The sequence below is a fragment of the Onychostruthus taczanowskii genome, unplaced genomic scaffold (genome assembly GCF_017590055.1).
Source record: "Onychostruthus taczanowskii isolate IOZ18803 unplaced genomic scaffold, ASM1759005v1 scaffold4, whole genome shotgun sequence".
NCBI classification, from domain to species: domain Eukaryota; kingdom Metazoa; phylum Chordata; class Aves; order Passeriformes; family Passeridae; genus Onychostruthus; species Onychostruthus taczanowskii.
In genome coordinates this window covers 3,713,084-3,731,958 of record NW_024501459.1, presented here as the reverse complement: position 1 = coordinate 3,731,958, position 18,875 = coordinate 3,713,084, and the positions used below count along the sequence as shown (strand labels likewise).

Sequence of the window (18,875 nt, the reverse complement as noted above, 5' to 3'; positions counted from 1 at the left end):
AGTGAGTAATGTTGAAAACTGTGGCAATGCTAACCTTCATTTTTAAGGGCAGAAACTAATCTGATATATAACAGCTGATAGAGATGAGGAAAATTGTCCATCCAACTGTAGGTTAATTCACTTTTTATTCACCATAAAACATCTGCATCTTTTTCTAAAGCAGCCGGCACCATCCTTGGTATATTAGTCTCGTCTAAGTCACACCTTCCAATTTCAGGAGAACAAAAAGTAGATACTCTCCCTCTCATATCATTACCTCCTAAAATTCCCTTGAAAACACCTCACAAAACATTTTAGCTCCATGTGCTCCAACTCGTGACATCAAATCCTTTGTGACTGATAACATTAACCACCCCCACTGATTATCCTTGCCAATCAAAAAGATTTATACAGCTCACCACACAAGCCTTTTACCATGAACATACTGAGCAGCACAGGCTTGTTGTCAAAGGAAAAGTAATGAAAATAATAACATAATATAGCAATTATTTTATCTTGGGGGGAAAAGTACATTATAACCCATTTCAGCCATTCAGGCAGGGAAACAGAATGAGAAGGAGAGTGATAAGAAACCACTTCAGCAACCAGAGCCCACAGGGAGACGATAATTCATGTTATGGTTGTCAGAAAATTCAGGTAAAATATCTTGGAAAAATATATACCCAAGATCTATTATTTTTTAATTCTAAAATTTATGAAAAGATGTTTTAGAGTACTTTCTTTCCTGTCAGCTTATGCCAGACTGATATCTCACATTTTTATTTATCATTGTTCAGATGACTACTCACTGCAGTGAGAGTTTATCTAGCATTTTCTCCGCTTACTTAACATTTTTACTGTGAATTTTCCCAGACATAGAACTCTTCTGTTTGCCTGCCTGCTTCTACAGTTTCTCAAGCAGTCACTTAGGAAATTATTCAAACAATTCCTCTTTGGTCAGTGGCTGAAAGGAAACAAACTGGAGTTAGGTATATAGTTAGCAGTATTAACTGATATTCCCATGCCTTTTCAGAACCTTCTTCCTTTTCTACATGCTCCATCATGTGCTCCTTAATATCAGCCTCCTTTCATTTTAAAAATCAAGTAAATCAAAGCAGTTATTTTTATAGCCTGTTTGCCCCTTCCACACCTATATCCACTCAACACAATGCATACAACTGACAGCTGTGCTAAAACTGACAAAAAAGGCACCACTTTGTAAATGTACTTAAGCAAACAAAAGTTTTTTCTTGAAGTGCAAGAAAAAGAGCTATTGATTTTGTCTGTGCCTGACAAATTCATCCCAAACAACCTGTTTACTGAAAATGTAAGTCACTGCTGTGATTTATCTGCTATACATTAAAAGCTACTTAATTGGAACAGGGAGACAGAAGAACAAGGTAACACCAAGTGACAGAAGAATTGATTTAATTTTAGTTTTATTACAGCTTTTGTATCCTTGTGGTCAAGTCAGTTCTTATGGACTAATATTAACAACTAAGCCAGCTGACAAAGAGAATACTCTTCTGAACGAGTTCAACTGTGATGTAAATAACCTGACAAATGAAGGAGGACCACTGAGGCTACACATTATGCTGTGGTGTTGCACTTTCTTGCTTTCCCACAAGAGATGTGGACATGCAAACTGATCTTTCAGGAATAAGGATTTTTTTCTGATGTAAGTAAGAGAAATTTTAACAATAAAAACCAACACCAAAACAATAACAACAACCACAAAAAACAAACAAATAAAAAAGAAACCTCCTCTGGTTGCAAGAACCTTCTGCAAGGTTATAACATTTAGAAACAAGTTATGATGTCATGCATTTCTTTCAATTCATGGTATGTACATATAGACATTTGTTCACAGCACCAGAGGACTCTAAAACAATAACTATATATGGTAACATGAAATCCTCTGAAACACCAATCCCTAAAATCTTACCAATTTTCCACTCTTGGAAAAAGGCAAATATAAATTCTTCCCATATATAAGTTTCTAGAAAGCATTCTGTGTATAAAATATTAGTTTTCCTACTAAGCCAATTGTATGATCAGAAATCAGTGCTTAAGCAGTCCTTTGAAAATCTGAAAACTTATGTAACTGATAAATATTCTCTACAGAGAGAACTCTTGTTAATTATTAAAGTACAGTATCTTTCTTCTAAAGTACATCAGCATCTTTTACACATAGCTAAGGTTATTAGAATAAACTGAATACCAAATCTGATTTGTATGCAGACTTGTAAGAGATTTTTAAGAACATAGTAAAGCTTCATTCCTGTGTTTCAAAAAAAAAAATATGAAAGGCACAGACTTCATCTACATACAAGTATCTTCAGAAAAGAGAACAAAAAAAAATAAAGAAAAAAAGGGAATGAAAAGAGTAAAAAATTTTGAAAATTTATTCTGATGAATATATTACCAAGAGTTTAAATGTGGTCAGGCCACTTACAGGGTGGGCTGTCCCTTCTAATCCTGCTGAAAGGGGAAAAAACCACAACTTTATTTCCTGTTTCTGACAGCCCATAACCTTTCTTGAGACCTAGAGACACAGCAAGCAAAATAGTTAATCAGTAGGATTTTAACTCAAGCACTGCAGTAACTCAATAAAAGAAATATGGCATTGCTGAGTGGCAGCATTTCGCTACACTGAGAGACAGATGGGGAGGATATGCAATAATCTTGTCTAGGAAATGGTTATGATTCATAAATTTGGACTCCATGTGACAAATTATCTGACAGATTTCAAAACAGTGAGAAAAACTGGTGTCAAATTGAGATATTATCACATCTTAGTGTGAAGTCCAATGGCAGCTGGAATTATTGACCACATAACTACACCGAACTCCTACATTGCTACTGAACAAAAGTGTCAAAAACTACTATGTAGATCAAAAGTGTGAAAAGAAATGAACCTATTTAAGTTTGGAGTCAAGCTAAGACTGATGATGTTTTTCTTAATTTGAACTACCTTTCTGGTACTTCCAGTTTAGGGGGTCAGTCATGCTCAATGGTGAGAACCTGAAGAAGTCGTCAGGATTTCTCACATGCAGGGCAGACACCCTTTTCCCTTTTTTTTTTTTTTTTATTGTTGGTTTGTTTGGGTTTTTTACTTCTAAGAGTGTCAAGTTATTGCAGAAGTGAAGTTTATGACCATAAGCAATGACATTTCTTTGGCAGATGATCCAGACCTGTGAAAAATGTTTCCACAGGGCACTAGAGAAATTACAACTCACCCTGGTCTCAGAATCCAACATCACCTTTACAATCTTGCCACAACTCCTTTTTTTTCCAAATAAGAACCAGGAAGGATGGGGAAAATAATGGCTTCTTAGTACTACACATGAACAGATATAGCCAATCCATAGCATCATATGTCAGGGAAGAGGATCCACTTAGGAGCAGACACCTGTCCTGGACAACGCCACCAGGAAGGACAAGTAAGTAACTTGTTGTGTCCTACTCCTTCTCTAGGTGGCTTCCCATGGAGCTAGGAATTCTCAGTCAAACCCCCTGACTCTGTTGAGAGGGATATACTTAATCATCTCAGTATTGCTTCAGCTATCCAGAAATAATTTTACAGGGTAATTTCCAGTCCTATCTTTTCAATGATTCACCATTCCTCTGGCCTTGTTAGCTACAGAAACTTGACAGTTCCCTTTCAGGCACTTTGACTGCAGCCTTTCAGACAAAATGACAGACACTGTGGGAACTCCCAAGCACTCTGAGCACCAAGGCAGCCTGATCACACCACCCTGCTGCAAGGCACAGGAGCTGTCTCAGGGAGCTACTTCTTGCTATCCAGACACCACAAGGTGGGCACCAGCAAGAGCTCCAGTCTCCTCCTGCTGATCACCCAATTTCTCACCCCCACTCCTCCCAGGGCTGACTGATCCCTTCACCCAGCTTCAGGAGCATGGCTATCTGAAACACCAATGGCTATCTGAATCCTACCAGACCAAGGGAACCTCAGCCAGAATTTTTTTAAAGGAAATGAACCAGCTCTACAGATGACAGATGAACACTATGATCTCTTACATCCAGTCACCAAGTCCTGCCATCCACAGCAAAATCTGAAAGTCATGGCTAAGCCTGTGAAGTTTAGTGAATCAAAGGGATGCTCAAGGGCAGTGGTTACACATTCTCAGGCTGGGCTCAAAGGGCAATAGCTTATCTGAATCCTACTGGCCCATATACCTCCACAGAGGTCATTACAGACTCCAAATTTAAGCATCTTCTTTCATTTTTCCTTTCAATGGGATAGAAGCACCCTGAGTATTGCATCCTCCTTGTAACCCTCAGAGTCTAGTAATAATAAGAGAGGTCTCACACATCACCTGCTTGGGAGAAGAGGGCTCCATAGTGTGATTTCCACGGCCAAATACCGGTAAAAAGCAGACCACACTGGAAGTATGGATAAGGAAACATATCTGCATCTATTTCTGAAGGCAGAATCTCATCAGTGATCACATTTCACCATGAAATTAGCTGCCAGCAAATGCCTAGTTCCTGCACTCTGCTGTGGCAAGCAGATCCTCAGTGAATTTTAAAATTCACTGGAATTTTAAAAGGTGGCCACTGCAATCAGGAAGTCCATGAACATCCACGCCCCAGAGGAAAAAAATTTTATATATATATATATATCTGTGTGTGTGTGTGTATTCTTTTAAAAGGAGCCATTTGATATTCCAAAGCTTTTTTGGGGGCAAGCTACACCAATTTCAAAAGGAAAAAAAACACACAATTTTATTCAGAACTGATTGGCAGCTGAGCTGCTCCTGCAGTTCCCCTTTTTCACACTCAAGGAATAAAAACTGTTTTAGCAATTTTAGATTGCCTACTTCTAGAATTGTTCCATTCCACATTAAAGACCTCATTCATTTCCCATTAGCACATTTTAGTTAAAATTAACACATAATAATTTTCAATGATCTTGCTTTCAGTATGTTTGTAAACAAAATATTAATCTCAGAGGAAATCCTTTGAAATTGTTAAAAGTCATTCTGACAGAATTAATTACTAAAAACACATTTTTACAAATTTTTTATTTAATTCAAGATTATTAAGAGCACTGGGATTGTCAGTTGTACTGCTCTTTCCTCAGGATCGTTTCCTTAAATAAGCAGTTGACACCATTGCCCCAAAAACCTTTGGCAATGAGACAAATAAAGGGAAATTGAAAACCTCAGGATTCAATTAATTTTAAGAGGAGACAGAAGACAACAAATACCACGTGAAAACAGAATGATCCCCAATTTTAGTAGCTTGAGAATCAGGCACAAGCACACTTTTCCCTCATTCCCTGATAGAGAAATGAGAGAGACATATTACTGTCATTTTTACTTGTGGGAGATTCAGTGCAATAAGTAACAGAAAATTTAAATGTAGCTACAGGAGAGCTTTAACCAGGGGCAAAAGAAACCAAAAAAAAAAAAAAAAAAGTGAAAGCTAAGAAGAAACATAATAAGAGGCACAGAACAAAGGGTAACAGGTTTTGTCACTTGTTGGGATGGTGATCCCAGCACATGTGCACCTGTGGTGCTCACACAGCCAGCATGGTCTGTTCAGCTGTGTCAAAGAAGGAGTTAAATCTCCAAACACAGGCAACTGGAAAACACTTTAGATCATCTTTCAGCCCAAACAACTTGAGCTATTTGCTCAAGGCAGTACCAATGTTACACTGCAGAGTAGAAGTTCTGGACTATTAAGTGTCTGATTAGAGATACTATTTCCAGAAAATTTCTACAGATCATGTTAGTTCTGACACCATGCTTATGTACAGAGTTTCTCAGGGTTTGATGTAACCTCTTCTCTTTGGGGCTGATTATTAGCTGTAGACGTCTCCAAAGGCTCTCCCTAATCAGGAATATATGTAGGGAATTAAAATGGAACCACTTTAATCAGTTATGAAATACTGATATGAAACACTCCATATTGTTGACCTTATAACTTCTAAGTTTGTGGAAAACTGCAAATAAACACTACAAAGTTACTGAGAGACAGGCAATTTGATGGCTCTGTTTCACTGAAAAAAATAAAAAAAGTGTAACAGGCTAAACCATAAATAATATCCTAACATGCCTCATCAGTGTAATATTCTGGTAGTCCTACACTGTTGCACATAAAACATGAAGAAAAGCTGCATATGATCAAAAGAGACTCGTCTAGCTTTAAATATAGAGAAGTAGGTGCTTTTGCAAGGAGGTAATCTTATGTTAAAAGATGCCGTGCTTCATCAAAAAGCAAGCAGCTGGAGAGCTCTAAATCCCAGACACCTCATCTGACAGAACTGTTGCACAGTATCGGATCCCACCCTGCTCCACCCACAGCCCTCCCTGCTCTTTGTGTTCTCCAATGCAGAGTCATGACACCAGACCTCGTAAAACTCTCTCCTCTATCACTCAGCATGATCCACACTGTTTGAATGTGTGAATATCAACACGAATTTCTAAGGACAATTTAAGCCACTGTACTTACTTTCTACCTCTGCAGGGTGGGGACTAAACATTACACAAAACCCATCACATTCAGAAAGTCCTAGCCTTAACTTGTGTTAAACATCTCTGAAGGTAGAAGATAAAGGAGCATAAAGGCATTCAAGATTTGAAACAAAGCATCACTTTTTGTTCAAAATTCTGCTTCCCTTTTAAGCCATGTCATTGTTAATATGAGCACACCTGTAACTTTTAGTTACTTTCACAAGTTTGGAAAATTGAATTTGTTACCATGAATCAAACACTCTGGAGAGCAAAAGGTACTTAGTCGTGGCATTCCAAGATCTTTGGTCAACTATCTTGGACTCCTTGATGCTTAAGGGCTACAAGCAGAACTGAGCTGCACTGGAAATTATGCTGACAGAGCAAAAGACAGACTTTGCCCAAAAGGATGAGACAGATATTAAAAGAACCAGCATTAGAAGTTTGCAGTAACAACAAGTTAAACTCCCTAATGAAGTAGTTATGAAAAGTCCTGAGTGTTTCCAAAACAGAAGGATGACATAATTTCTTTCCATCCAGCAGACAAATAAAACCACAGAAGGTATTTTCCACTGTTGCTGTAGTGCACTTGCCCTACTGCATGACCTTCTTCAACACAGCATCTATCTTCCTAAATTTTATGTGAAAGTTTTACCTTTTTATACACTCTGCCTTCTGAACTCTGCACTTTTCAGGCAGAACTAAATGTATTTGCAGGGCATTCAGCCTCCATATGACTCTTTCCCAGAAATTTGCTAAAACTGAAGGAAAACTTTACTTTTGAAAACTATGATGTCATCTTCTTTTCCAGCAAGTGTCTTTCCCAACCCACTTCAGCACATCCTTTCCATAACGCACAGCACGTCGCTTGCAGATGGTTTTGAGAACTGCTACTCAAAACTTTGATTTAGAAGACATTCAAGTGAATACATCACGTATATTGAAAATGGATATGCATAGCAAGGAGATGACTGTTTGTAGCATATGTACACATAAATCTCAAAACACGGCATGAGGGCGTTACGGGAAAGTAAGTCTTCCCTGCCAGTGAAGTTCCCTGCTAGCGGAAACGGTGTGCTGGCCGCATGCGAGGAGACCAGGAGATGTACGTTACAGGGGTATGTCCACTTTTCCCCACCGGTTCCCTTATTTTACCGAGCCTCCGGCACAGGTTTCCCAGGAGGTTCTGGGCACCTGGCGCTGCGCGGGCTGGAGGCAGCCGGGCGCCTCCCCGGGCGGTCACCTGTGCAGCGCAGGACGCTCCGGGACCCGGCGGGGCTCCCCTCGGCACCCGGCGCTCGGTCAGCCCTGCGGGAGCCCGGTCACCCCGACGGCCCGGCGGGCCGGGGCGCGCTGTCCCCACGAGGGACCCCGAGGCGGGGCAGGCGGCCGCTCGCCGGGCACAGTCCCTCCCGCGGCCGGGCATGCTCCTCCGTGGCCAGGGGCTCAAGACCCGGCCCTCGCACCACCCTCGCCCTGCTCCTCACCTCCAGACCTGCCCCAGCTGCAGGATGTGGACGAGCGACTGCAGGAGCCAGATGCAGAACGCGCAGGACGCGGAGCGGCCGCCGCCAGCGCGGGGACCGGCGGGGCCGCTGCCGGCGGCGTGGCTGCTGCTGTTGCTGCTGCTGTTGGTGGCGTTGCCCTTGCTGGCGGTGGACGCCTGTCTCTGCGGCGTGCTGGGGCGAGCGGCGTCGATGTCCGCGGCCGCGGAGCCGCTGCTCACCAGCAGCTTGCTCTCGGCGGCGGGGCAGTGCCCGGCGGCGGCGGCGGCACTGTCCTCGGTGCTGAAATCGTGCGCGAACCAGCGGAAGCTGAAGACCTGCACGGACAGGGAGCCCAGCAGCACGAAGAACAGGGTGAGCCCGAACCACCAGCGCTGGCCCCGCAGGTAGTAGTCGACCGCCAGCCAGATGTCGGTGCCCACGTCCGCGAAGTACACGGCCAGGGCGGCCAGGATCCAGAGGCAGTCCCACAGCGAGTAGCGCCGCTGCTCCCTGCCCAGCCGTAGGCACAAGGAGGACGAGCCCCCGCCCGAGCCCCGGGAGCCCCCGCCACCGCCCCCTCCGCCGTCTCCTCCTCTGCCGCCGCTGCAGCAGCAGCAGCAGCACCGGGAGCCGCCGCCCGAGCCGTCCCCGCCGCCGCCGCTGCAGCACCCGCCCCCGGGCGCCTCATCGTCGTCGCTGCCGCCGCCCGGCCCGGAGCCGGCGGGCAGCCCCGGGGCCAGCGCCTGCACGGAGCCCGAGTGCTCGGAGTTCTGCAGCGGCGTGAACGCCACCTCGCCGCCCTTCTTCATCTTCCGCCGCCCGTCCGACTTCGCGGCCATGATGCCTCTCTCAGCCCCGCTGGAGAGCGAGCGGGAGCAGCGAGCGCTCCTTTATCCCGCGCCTCCTCCTGCTCCTCCCGGCGGTGCCGGGGCCGCCGCCGCCGCGCTCTGCTCGAGCCGGGAGCAGGCAGGGCTGCGCTGCCCGGAGCAGCGCATCCCGCACCCGCCTCCCTGCCCGCCTCCGCCCGCACCCGCCGCCGCCACCACCCAGCTGACTGACGCCGGGAAAGAGGATGACCTCATCCCTCTTCCCTCGCTGCCACCGCCCCCCGCCCGGCACCGGCACCGGCGCAGGGGCGGGGAAGGGGGCGCTCGGCGGCCGGGAGGGGAGGGCGCGGCGCTGCCCCGAGGGTGCGGAGCACGGCCCTGCGGCGGCGGGGGCAGGCGGTGTCTCTGCTGCCCGGCCCGGGGAGGTGGGCACGGCGGCGGCGAGCGAGCGGGTCGGCGAGGAGAGGTGGGGTGTGGCCGGCTCCCCCCGGGGCCGGGCCTGCGGGAGCAGGGGGTCGCGGCGCTGCCGCCGGCTCCGCTACCGATCTCCGGTGTCCTCCGAAACAGTTTGGGTTGCGTCTGCCCCGCCGGCGCGGAGGTGGAGTGGCGGAACGCGGGTGGGTGCGGACGGGGCGGACAGGAGGGCGGGGGTCCCCCCGGGCTTCTCCCTGCGAGCGGGCATTCTCGGGCTGGGGGAGCCGCGGTGACTGGGCGGCGATGCCCCGCCGTGCCGCCCGACGCGCAGCGGGACCGGCCCGCCCCGCGGAGCCGCGCTGAGCGCCCGGCACGGCGCGTCCCGCGCGGGGCGGCGGCCGCTGTCCCGGCCGTCCCGTAGGAAGCGCTGCCGACGCTCCCGTAACTTTGTGGAACGCTGTTGCGAGATGCAGCTATAGGGTTGTGCCGTGACTCACGCTGCCTCAGAGGCGTTCGGGGGAAGGTGAGGAGACACCGTTTTATTCCGCCACCTGGAGAAATCGTATTTTAGGCGTAAAATTCACCAGGCGAACTCACGACGCCTTTCACCACTCCCCGCCCCTTTCCTCGCAGCCCCGGCTGCTCCCAGAGCGCGGTCGCTCCTCAGAGCTCACCCGGGTGTTTCGGCAGCAGAGCCGGCTCCGCCGGCAGTTCCCAGCTCGGGGCGGGGGGAGCAGCGGAGGCCGGGAGCAGCCGTCCCGGGCGGAGCCGGCGCCACTCTCCGCCACGGAGCACAGACTCCCCCGGGCGGCCCGCGGCGGCCGTCGCTCGGAGCCCGGCGGGGGACGCAAGTGAACGATGGCTACCCGGTCACGGGAGGCCACCAGCATCCGGCCTCCGAGAGTCACACGGGAATCACAGGGCTCGGGCTGCTGGCGGGGTGGGGGCGCGTTTACCGCCCACCTTTGGCCCTGCCGCCCTCTCTGTCCTCCAGCATCTTCAGCCGTAAAGGATGAGCAACTAATTGACACCTCTTCACCTTTTAAATTTTTTTTTAAGCCTCTGCAATATTTTATGAGCATGCCCTCTCCCTTCTTAAAATAGAGCAGTGAGTTCGTTCAACCACGTTGCTGGAATATCTTAATAGGAACGGCAGTGAGACTGATAGGGTAGTGTTACATTAAGCTCTGTGACTAAATATAGTCCCTTTAACTTCATTAATTAAACAGAAGAAGTCATATGGACAGCTGAGAAATCTGCCTTCTAACTCTTAAATGTACGTGGTAAGTATAAAATTGCCTTTAGGAAATTAGCTTTTACTTGATATATACCCCAGATTTCAAGAAAAGTCTGCAGCATGCATTACAGTATTCAGAGTGCTGAATACACAAAAATCAAACTTTGGAAGGTGAAAAGCACACATGAAACTAATTTGACTAGTTATTTTGCATGTTATCACACAAGAGTCTTTTAATTACATTGTCACATAATGGTTCTTAAATAATACACATTTGCTATTCAGTCTCTGTTACAATGATATAACTGCACTTTATTTCTATTCCTTTTGGAAGCCTGTATTTTATTCTCATTACAATCTACATGATCTTTCTTGCCTGAGACTTGTAATACAAATTGCTTCTTTCTCAAGATATCTTTTAATAATTCAGTCAGCACCTATATATAATACAATATATTCACTTAAGGTCCCTTTCAGCCCAAACCATTCTATGATTCATTCTAAGATTCCAGGATCATCTTGTGAGCAGAGAAAGTGCTTAATGATAAAGTTAATTTAGCTGCAAGTTTGTGGTTTATAACCAACAAGTTTTCAGTGTTACTCTATTTCATAGCATGGGTTGGGTTTGAAGGGACTTTAAAGACCATTCAGTTCCAATCCCCTGCTGTGGCCAGGGACACCTTCCACTTGACTAGGTTGTTCAAAGCCCCATCCAAACTGTCCTTGAACATGACCAGGGATGGGGCCTCCCCAACATTTCTGGGGAACAATCTGTTCTGGTGCCTCACCACCCTCACAGTAACTGGTTTTTTTTTCCCTAATATCTAACCTAACCCTGTCCTCTGTCAGTTTGAAGCCATTACCACTTGTCCTGTCACTACATGCCCTTGTAAAAGGTCCCTCTCCAGCTTTCTTGTAGTCCCATTCAGGCAGTGGAAGGTGCTATAAGGTTTCCCCAGAGCCTTCTTGTAGTTATGTCTTCAATAAAATGGTTTAGTGTACACTGTAGGTTACTTTAATTGAGTCTGTTTGACATATACAGGTATAAAAGATGCCCCAAACTTATAATGGAGGTTATAGTGTGATACATGAGAGGCAGTATGGGAACAACTGTGCTCCTAGAGCTGAAATCCTCACCTAAATTGCTTGGGCTGCAGGTGGGGTAAGAGAGTAACTCAAAGGTGTCAGATTTAAGGAGAGAATGAAATGGAGGAGATCTAGGTCCAATATGCTAAGAGGGCAGAAGGTGGCTCTGAACAATGCAGGAGATATTTAGGAACATAAATGGCATCAGTCTCACTGTACATCATTTTCAGAAGTCATAGGGTCCTGCTTAAGGCTACTCTACTGCTTGCCATTGTAAAAGGTAACTCCTGAGGCCAAGTGTCCCTACATCCTCCCCTCCCTGCTCCATATGTGGGACAAATCTTCTGGTATATTTTACCTGAACCACTTCACTAAAGGATAGAATTTGCTAGAACTAGGAGCTGACCCAGCTTCCCAGAGGACTTCACCCCAGTAGGCTCAGACCTGTAAATCTGAAGGGTGTTCAGTTTGCAAGACAATTTGTTGGAGGTGGGTGGACAGTTTTACACTTTCCTATATATTTACATCTCCTCCTCTCCTCTCCTTTTTTGCTTCTTTTTCTTGGTTGGTTAGTTTTGCTCTGTTTTGGTTCAGCTACTGTTGCATTCGAGAGGGAAATAATATTCTTTCACACTGATTTTCATATTAACAATAGCAGTCTGTGAAAAGAAAGGCAGTGCAATAGATGAACATTTAAACTTAAATTAAAGGCTGTTTGATACTTGATAAGAAGAATGTCTTCTGGTTTGTTTTCTCACTTTAAAGATAACAAATGAAAAGGATCCCAAATAATAATAATGATAATAACAACAGAACCAAATTTCCTCTCTGTTAGACTGGCATAACTTCTGTGGAGCTGTATCAAGGCCAGAAGTGTTTGTATACACACTGTGTACAAACCAGCATGCATTCAGCAAGCCAATGTTGTTACTAAACCTCAGAAATTATTAATTACAAAATATAATTGAAGGACAAAAATGAGATCGCAGACATAAATACATATTTCATAAACCAAGTACAGACAACCAAGTACATTCATTTCTCATGTAAAGCTAGTTTTTCTCTGAAGGAGATTTTATTAATGGCTTCCTTTTTCTTCTCCTTTATTTAAAGAAAACATTTTTATGGGTATCACTGCTTTTGCTTTGTTCTCAATTACAACTGTTTCCCTTTTTTGCCCCTTAAAATCTTGGCCTACTTTAGGAATACTTTTTATGCGTGTATATGTTCTTCTGTCATTTCATTCTAGACCATTATCAACTCAAACCTAAATGTCCGGGAAACAAGCTTCCAATCTTCTTATCTTTACTCTAAAGTACTTTTAGTTCTTCACATCCTAACAATGATGTTTTTCCATCTCTTCTTTAACTGTGTTGTACAGACTGCCCTTTCAAAATACACTTGAACTTTTGCTTGTACATCTCTCATTTTGCCATTAGAATATCATTATACTCTACAGGTCTAATCAATGCATCCTTCAAAATGATTCCAAAATCTATTTTGTTTTGTTTGGCAGCATTTTTGTCAATTGCAGTTTAGTGCTTTAGTTTCTGCACTTTCTTCTGGTTCAGACCAACTGAAGCATTAGAATAAGCTCATTGTACCTGGATTTGACACCCTCTGGAAGCATTCTGGCACAAAAACCTGCCTTTCTCACTCTACTCCATCCTTTAGGGTGTAGTTCTGCATCAAGGAGTTGTGCATAATCTTGCTGTCCTGGCAGGACTTGCAAGGCTGAGCAGAGCTCCTGAGCAGCCCCTCTTAGAAACAAAGGAAGTCCTAAGTCATAAGGGGCTCCCTAGTGATCCTTCCTTCCTTCCTTCCTTCCTTCCTTCCTTCCTTCCTTCCTTCCCTCCCTCCCTCCCTCCCTCCCTCCCTCCCTCCCTTGTCTAGCTACCTTCTAATATTATTTCTCTCCAAAGGCACCCAGTGACTTTTCCTGCATTGTGCTTCCCTCTGTCTAGATGTGTTTGACGCAAAGCTGGGTTGACCCGATGGAGAATCTGATGAACATTTATTTTCTCATTCACTCACTCAGACATAGTCTCACTCCTGCATCTTCCATACAACTGGCTTTATCTTTCCATGTTAAAACACTGCCCTCAGGCACAGATGCACATGAAATCAATTTCTTTAGGAGCATCGAGTAAGAAGCATTCTACAAGATGTTCATAGGTTTCAGGTATTTTCAATAGATTTATGTTTAAACTATACACACAGGTGTCAGTAGAAGTTGTAATCTAGGCTGTGTGTTTAACATTTATGTACTAAAATACTTAATTGTCTTTTTGCCCAACTAGCTTCATTCAAACAGACACATGCCACTGTATGCTGTGACACCTGAGATACTTCATTGCAAAGGGAGGATACATTTCCTTTCAAGTAGGACAATATTTCAGCAAATTAACATTAGCACAAATCAGAAATACATTCGTAAATCAGTACACTGTTTAGAAAATTATTATTAAAATACTACCTGTTTTTAAAAGTATAAACAACTATTGGTTTCTTTCTTTAGCTTTAGGTTATTTTATTTATAGGCCTACATATAGAAATATTTTTCAAACTTTTTACTTTTAAAATTGCAAAAGAAGGGTGAATCCACTATCTCCATATGTTAGTCCACTTTTGCAATTACAGATAATATTCTGGAAGGTTCCCTGGCTTCTGAAATGACTTTTTGCTTTATAAAACCCTGATATTGATATGTGTATTTGGTACACCTTCGGCTCTTTTCTGTAGCATGCTAAGGTTCATGTGAAAATGCCAACACACACACACATGCACACCCCATGAGATCTCAAAGGAAAAGACCCAATGTTGCTGGGCTTCTTAGGTGTACAACAAAATTAAGGAAGACTATAAATCAGAGCAGTGGGAATTATTATTATATCCATATTGTTTAGGCAAACACATTTTCGGCACCTACTTAAATTTCATGATGAATTGTGGCTGTAGTTTTTTTTAATTATATTTCCAGATGACTAAACCTTAGAAACATATAAATAAATTCAACTCCACATAGATAAGCAGATAGGTAGATTCCAGGTTAAGGCAGACAGAGAATAGCCATGCTTTGAAGACAGCATATGGATTTTTAAATTACTTATGAAAAAATACATTATTTCTTGGGATTTTTTTCTAAGATTTTACTCAGGATTTCTTAAATTTACATTTACTGTTTAGAAATGGATGTCAGTCACCTTTCAAGTTGCTTCATAGCTTGTATTTAAATATATAATCAAAGATAGACATAAATATATAAGGAATGATAGCAGAAGACAGAGATATAGGAAGACAGTAAGGAAGCAAGCTTGCAACCTTTTACAATGCCGACAACTCTTTTGCTGCTATTGTTCATGAAAAAAAATCCCAACTACCATGCACATCACATTTTATGATAAATGGGAAAAGCATTTCTAGAATGCCTAAGGAAACATTAACATGCCTTCTGACACTGTAAGATGTAATTAAGAATTTTCAAAAATTTGAAAAGAAAATGAAAAGTCCCATTTTCTTTCCCCTTCTTGATTCACTGTTTAAAATTAATTTCAGTCAAGCAAAAGAAAAGGGTTTAGCCACAGCACAGGAAGTTATGACACTACTTTGCACTGCTAAGTACAGAGAATTTTATTAACTTTTCCAGTCTACTGCCTTTCTTCATGGAGAAGTACAAAGGACCATTTCAGACTGATACGTGAGCAGAGGTTGTTTATATTTGCAAAGATATTTATAAATACTAACAATGAAGGACTAGATGAAATTCATCCAAGATGTCTAAAGGAGCTCAAAGGAGCACTTGGTACTTCCTTTTTTCTTATTCTCATGCCATTTCCCCAACTGACAAACTACAGGATGGATAGATGCAATACAACTGCTCATATGTACTTAAAAGCAAGAAATCCTTTCTTACATATGATGAGTTTCAGAAAAACAGTACTTGGAGTTGCTAGGAGAATATTAAATGGTCCAATGAGCCAGTCAGAACATGATTATATTTTTTTCAACCCCTTAACATCAGCAGCAAAAGAAACGGAGACACTTAAGGGCTTAAAAGGGCAGAAATGTATCATCTAGATCAAACTAATAACAGGCATATAACAGCACACCAGGAGAGGCAGATGAGGAAGAAAGATAGAGTCAACTGGACTCTAATGGACATTTTCAGACTCAATTTTAAGAGTCTATGGTATGGTCTACAGGGTAAATATTTCAGCACCCGACTTCAGGCTTTGCCTGCAGTGCATAATCAAATGTTCAATAATAATAGCAGCAAAATCTTCTAGCCTGCCTTCTTTCACAGATCTTTAGCCAGGTTGCAACAGAGAGAGACAGTAGAAGTCAAACCCTTCCCTCCACTACAGCCCTGCCTGCTCCAGCTGATTGAGTCACCCCACCGCTCCTTCCAAGACTCCTCTGTGTGTCAAATTCCTGGATTACTTGTTGACCCAGGCAGTCTCTTTTCCATGCTACATCTCTGTTCCCCATGGAAGCAACAGCAGTGTCAATATCTGCCCAAACTCTCCATAGGCAGCGCAGGGTGTTGGAGGAAAAAAGCAGGGCAGCACCCTTGCTGTGTAGGAACAGCAGAGTGCACACGAGGAGGCACATTTGTAATGTCCCTGTCTTTGGCCAGCTATTTTTCCAAAAATCATCCCACTGGCAAGGGACAGAGATTAAGTGACTTCTGTGCCAAACACAGCACGCACCATGTGGAAGAAGCATGTTTGGGATTTGGCACTAGTAACAAGATAAATATGCTAACTGGCTTGTCTTCCAAGCAAGACCTGAACAGGGGGTCTGAATGATATTTCACATTTTCTTATCAAAGTGTAATGCCCTGGTATTGTGTGTTGCAAGCACCCATGATGCTCTTGAAATGAAGCCCTCTGCAGAGCTGGTCTCATTATTGGAAGGGTTAGAGAATTGTGTACATGGCTGTAGATCCAGGGAAGCAAATCCAAAACCTGATTTGGATGCTGTATAGATAGAGAAAATAATTTTCAAGTATGTAAGGCAGCTGCAGAAGAAGGTTCCTTACTCTTAATTAAAAAAAAAAAAAACAAAAAAAACAAAAAAAAACCCAAAAAAAACCCCACAAAACCAGATTAGGAAGGCATTATTTACATTTGATAAATCAGAAATGGCACCAAAGGAAGCTAGTATTACAAACTATTAATGAAACATATCATAATGAAACAAATCACATAATAGATCACAACAAAGTGATTCAGTGTCATGAATACTGATACCAAGTAAGTGAATCTGGGCTCTGGGGATAGAGTTTCAAATCCATTCCAGTGAGTGTGGTAGGAGTGTGATCAGGAAAGAAAAAAGAAAAAATAATTTGAGTGTTCCATTGCTCACACTGACCACATCCACACCTTACAACAGTTGTCCTTTTGATGACATAGCTAGATAAAAATTATATTTAAAAGTTATGTTACCTACCAAGGTCAAAAATAGACATTTATTATTTCTTCTGTCAAGGTAACAACTGGGATCTCATCACCCATGCAGATATCAGCCAACTGTCCTAATTTCACAGAATAGTGTGAGTAAATAAACATTAAACATATTAAAAAAGACAGCCAGACAATGCTTCATCAACACAGATTACAAAATCATTTATTTCTTATAATTACAGAAAGCCCATTGCTGCTACAGAACATGGTAGTGTCTTGAGGGTCAAACAAATCTAAAATTCAGATCTTCAGAAAGATTTTAGATTTTGGAGGTACAAAAGGTGAAGTCTTTGATAAAGAGAGGGATGCCTTACATAGCTTATATAAAATATTTGTATTTTGATCACACACAAGAAACTTCAGGTGGTGTGTAGGTCCTGATTCCATTTCAGACTTGTCTGTATCCTAAATCCTGCCTAAGTCAATTCTCACAATATCAAAGCCTACCAAATCAAACATTAATTTGTGCATTTACAGCTAAATACATTTTTTTTTTTAGCATGCATTTGCAAAAAATAATTTGGCCTTTTTTTGGGTTTTTTTTTGACATGAAAGCATTCACACATGTAGCACTGGAAAGCCAGTTTGATAGCTAAGGAGAGGCACTGCAAAATCAATACATTGAGCAGGGAGCTGCCTAAGCCTGCCTAAGCTATTGCAGTGTTACTGATAACAGCCTCTCTTAAGAGACCCTTTGGATCTAAAGGTTCTCAGCTGAGGTTCTGGCTCAGCTACAAGATTTTACAATCAAATGTCAGTGAGAAGCTTACCGACACAGGGTGAACTTCTGAATAACAAGATATTTATTACCCTCTGTTATGGTCTTAAGAGAAGCCATATATAGTAAGGCTGAAGGGTTTTGCAGTTTGTTTGGAAAACGATTTTGAAAAGATCTAAATTTTAATAAATGATGAAAGTGAAAAAAATTCATCAAATGAATACATACTGACAGATTTGAAACAAGCTAAATTTAGCTTACCCACAAATCATTACTGAAACACAAATATTTGAGTATGTTACTACATATGTAACTACACACTACAATTATGATTGCTCAGTTCAAGTCCACAGAACCATGTTAGAGATTTAAATTTCTGATATCTAAATTTCTGTCATGCAAAGTTTTTGAGCATCTATAATAGGATCAGAATTCTGTGCTCACATTAGACATATTTAATTTACTGTGATGTTTTTAATACATTGTTTTGACTTTTCTTCACAATAATTACAATGCCTTCAGAATTATAAAAGACAAGTAAATCAAATCAGCATGGGTTTGAAGAAGCATCACACTCAGAAAGAATCAGAAATCAAGCAGCTGTGGATAAAGCTGCACTATGGTGAAGCCATCATTTTCATCTTCAGAAAGCCACCTTAAGGGAAAAGCATAAAAACCTGTCACAGACAGAGCACATATAAAACTAAAGAAACAGACAATTTGTGAGAATCTCGTTCTGCACCTTTGATTTTCTAGGAGAGTTTTACATTGGTTTGTAGAGAAGAAAAAACCAGCCTGAAGAAAATAGTATCTTTTAAAATGTTTGTTCTAGTATTCACATATGTGTAATTTTAAAGTGTAATTAACTATATAAATATACTTATGAAATATACATTAATTTTATTTTTTGGTCATATAGATAACTAGTAAATTGCTCCAAAGAATGATAATAAAATCAGGAAAATTTAGAGTAGGGAAACATATTCTGTGATAGCAAGTTATTGTCCTTGCAAATGATTCTAGGAACTCTGTCTTGCCCATACCTCTTTGTTGGTTCACAAAATACTGAGTTGCATGATGGGCCCAATCCTAGCTCTGTAAGAGCCTATGGAGCTTTTACAGGTCCAGGCTGAAGCATAACTGAATTTGCAGCTAAAACTGTATGTGGAGTCACTAGGAAAGG

The 18,875-nt window shown here is 42.6% G+C and overlaps 2 protein-coding genes across 2 annotated transcripts in view; both read right to left on the bottom strand.

The window, feature by feature from the left end:
* XKR4 (XK related 4) overlaps positions 1-8,784 on the bottom strand; it is a 211,497-nt gene extending 202,713 nt beyond the window's left edge. Inside the window, exon 1 of the mRNA XM_041412913.1 lies at positions 7,946-8,784. Within this exon, the coding sequence (XP_041268847.1) occupies positions 7,946-8,784 (839 nt within the window). The remainder of the gene's footprint in view (positions 1-7,945) is intronic.
* A 9,436-nt stretch (positions 8,785-18,220) lies between these two features.
* The window catches only part of RP1 (RP1 axonemal microtubule associated), a 162,759-nt gene continuing 162,104 nt past the window's right edge, over positions 18,221-18,875 (bottom strand). Inside the window, 1 exon segment of the mRNA XM_041412898.1 lies at positions 18,221-18,347. Within this exon segment, the coding sequence (XP_041268832.1) occupies positions 18,278-18,347 (70 nt within the window). The 3' untranslated portion in view covers positions 18,221-18,277.